The 889-nt window shown below is 31.7% G+C and overlaps 1 protein-coding gene across 1 annotated transcript; it reads left to right on the top strand.

Annotated features, from left to right (window-relative positions):
- Positions 1–648, top strand: LOC119589485 (formin-like protein 20; the record flags this gene model as incomplete). The annotated part of the gene is given in 1 exon segment (XM_037938084.1): positions 1–648. A coding segment is annotated over 1 exon segment (226 nt), but the record flags the coding sequence as incomplete, so codon positions are not given.
- Positions 649–889: the final 241 nt, after the last annotated feature.

Below are 889 nucleotides of genomic sequence, written 5' to 3'. Positions count from 1 at the left end.
GTGTCTCCAGTTGTTAGGGAATGAAGGATCTGTCGTACCTGCTGTCCTGACCTCAAACAATAATAATTGTGGTAGCTCTGGCCCCTTCCTGTACCATACCCTGCCATCACTCTATATCAACCATTTGTGTAATAACACTGGAAATCCATTTAAATTACAAAGAAAATTAAGGTCTTCAGAAGAGAAGAAAAAAAAAAAAAAGATTTGTTATACAAATAAATGTTGATGGAAAGAATTTTCTTGTGATCGTTGGATCACCTTGTAAGTAGGTAACATAGAACTTGGCTGAATAAGATGGTAGTTATTCAATACATGTCTTATTTTTGTAGGTCCCCTAATACTCGGTACCATCTGCCTAGGAAGGTGATCCTTCTGTTGATTTCCAAATCATAAGGAAGAAAAAGGAAAAAAAAATTACCAGCAAAAATGTATATTAATTGTGAAAAAGTTTTCTGTTGAACATCAGGTATGGCTGGTAAGACCTCTCTTTACCTGGACCTGTGTTTAGGAGCTTATGCAAATACGAGCCCACATTCCACAAGATATGTACCTATGTTACCATTCAGAACTTTCTGTGTGTAGTTATGTTTGTAATTTACTTTGTATATAGTAGAATAATAACAAATTATTCAATAAAGTCTGTGAATATTTTGCCTTTTATTTCTTAATGTCCTGATATATATACTGTATGCTTGGGTATGTGTCTTTGCAAAGTTTTAGTTTTAAATATATTTTCTATTACTTTCCTACCCTCTTGTGCAAATTTGTCTTCATTTAAATATAATATACAAAGAGGTTAATATTTTGTTTGTATTCTCATTTCTCTTTTTATTTGATAATTGTGTTATTTAGTTATGGCAATGAATTTTACATGAAAATACTAGTAAAT

The sequence above is a fragment of the Penaeus monodon genome, chromosome 25, assembly GCF_015228065.2.
Source record: "Penaeus monodon isolate SGIC_2016 chromosome 25, NSTDA_Pmon_1, whole genome shotgun sequence".
NCBI classification, from domain to species: domain Eukaryota; kingdom Metazoa; phylum Arthropoda; class Malacostraca; order Decapoda; family Penaeidae; genus Penaeus; species Penaeus monodon.
Note: the sequence above shows the minus strand (reverse complement) of the source record. Positions and strands in the feature narration are given on the sequence as shown.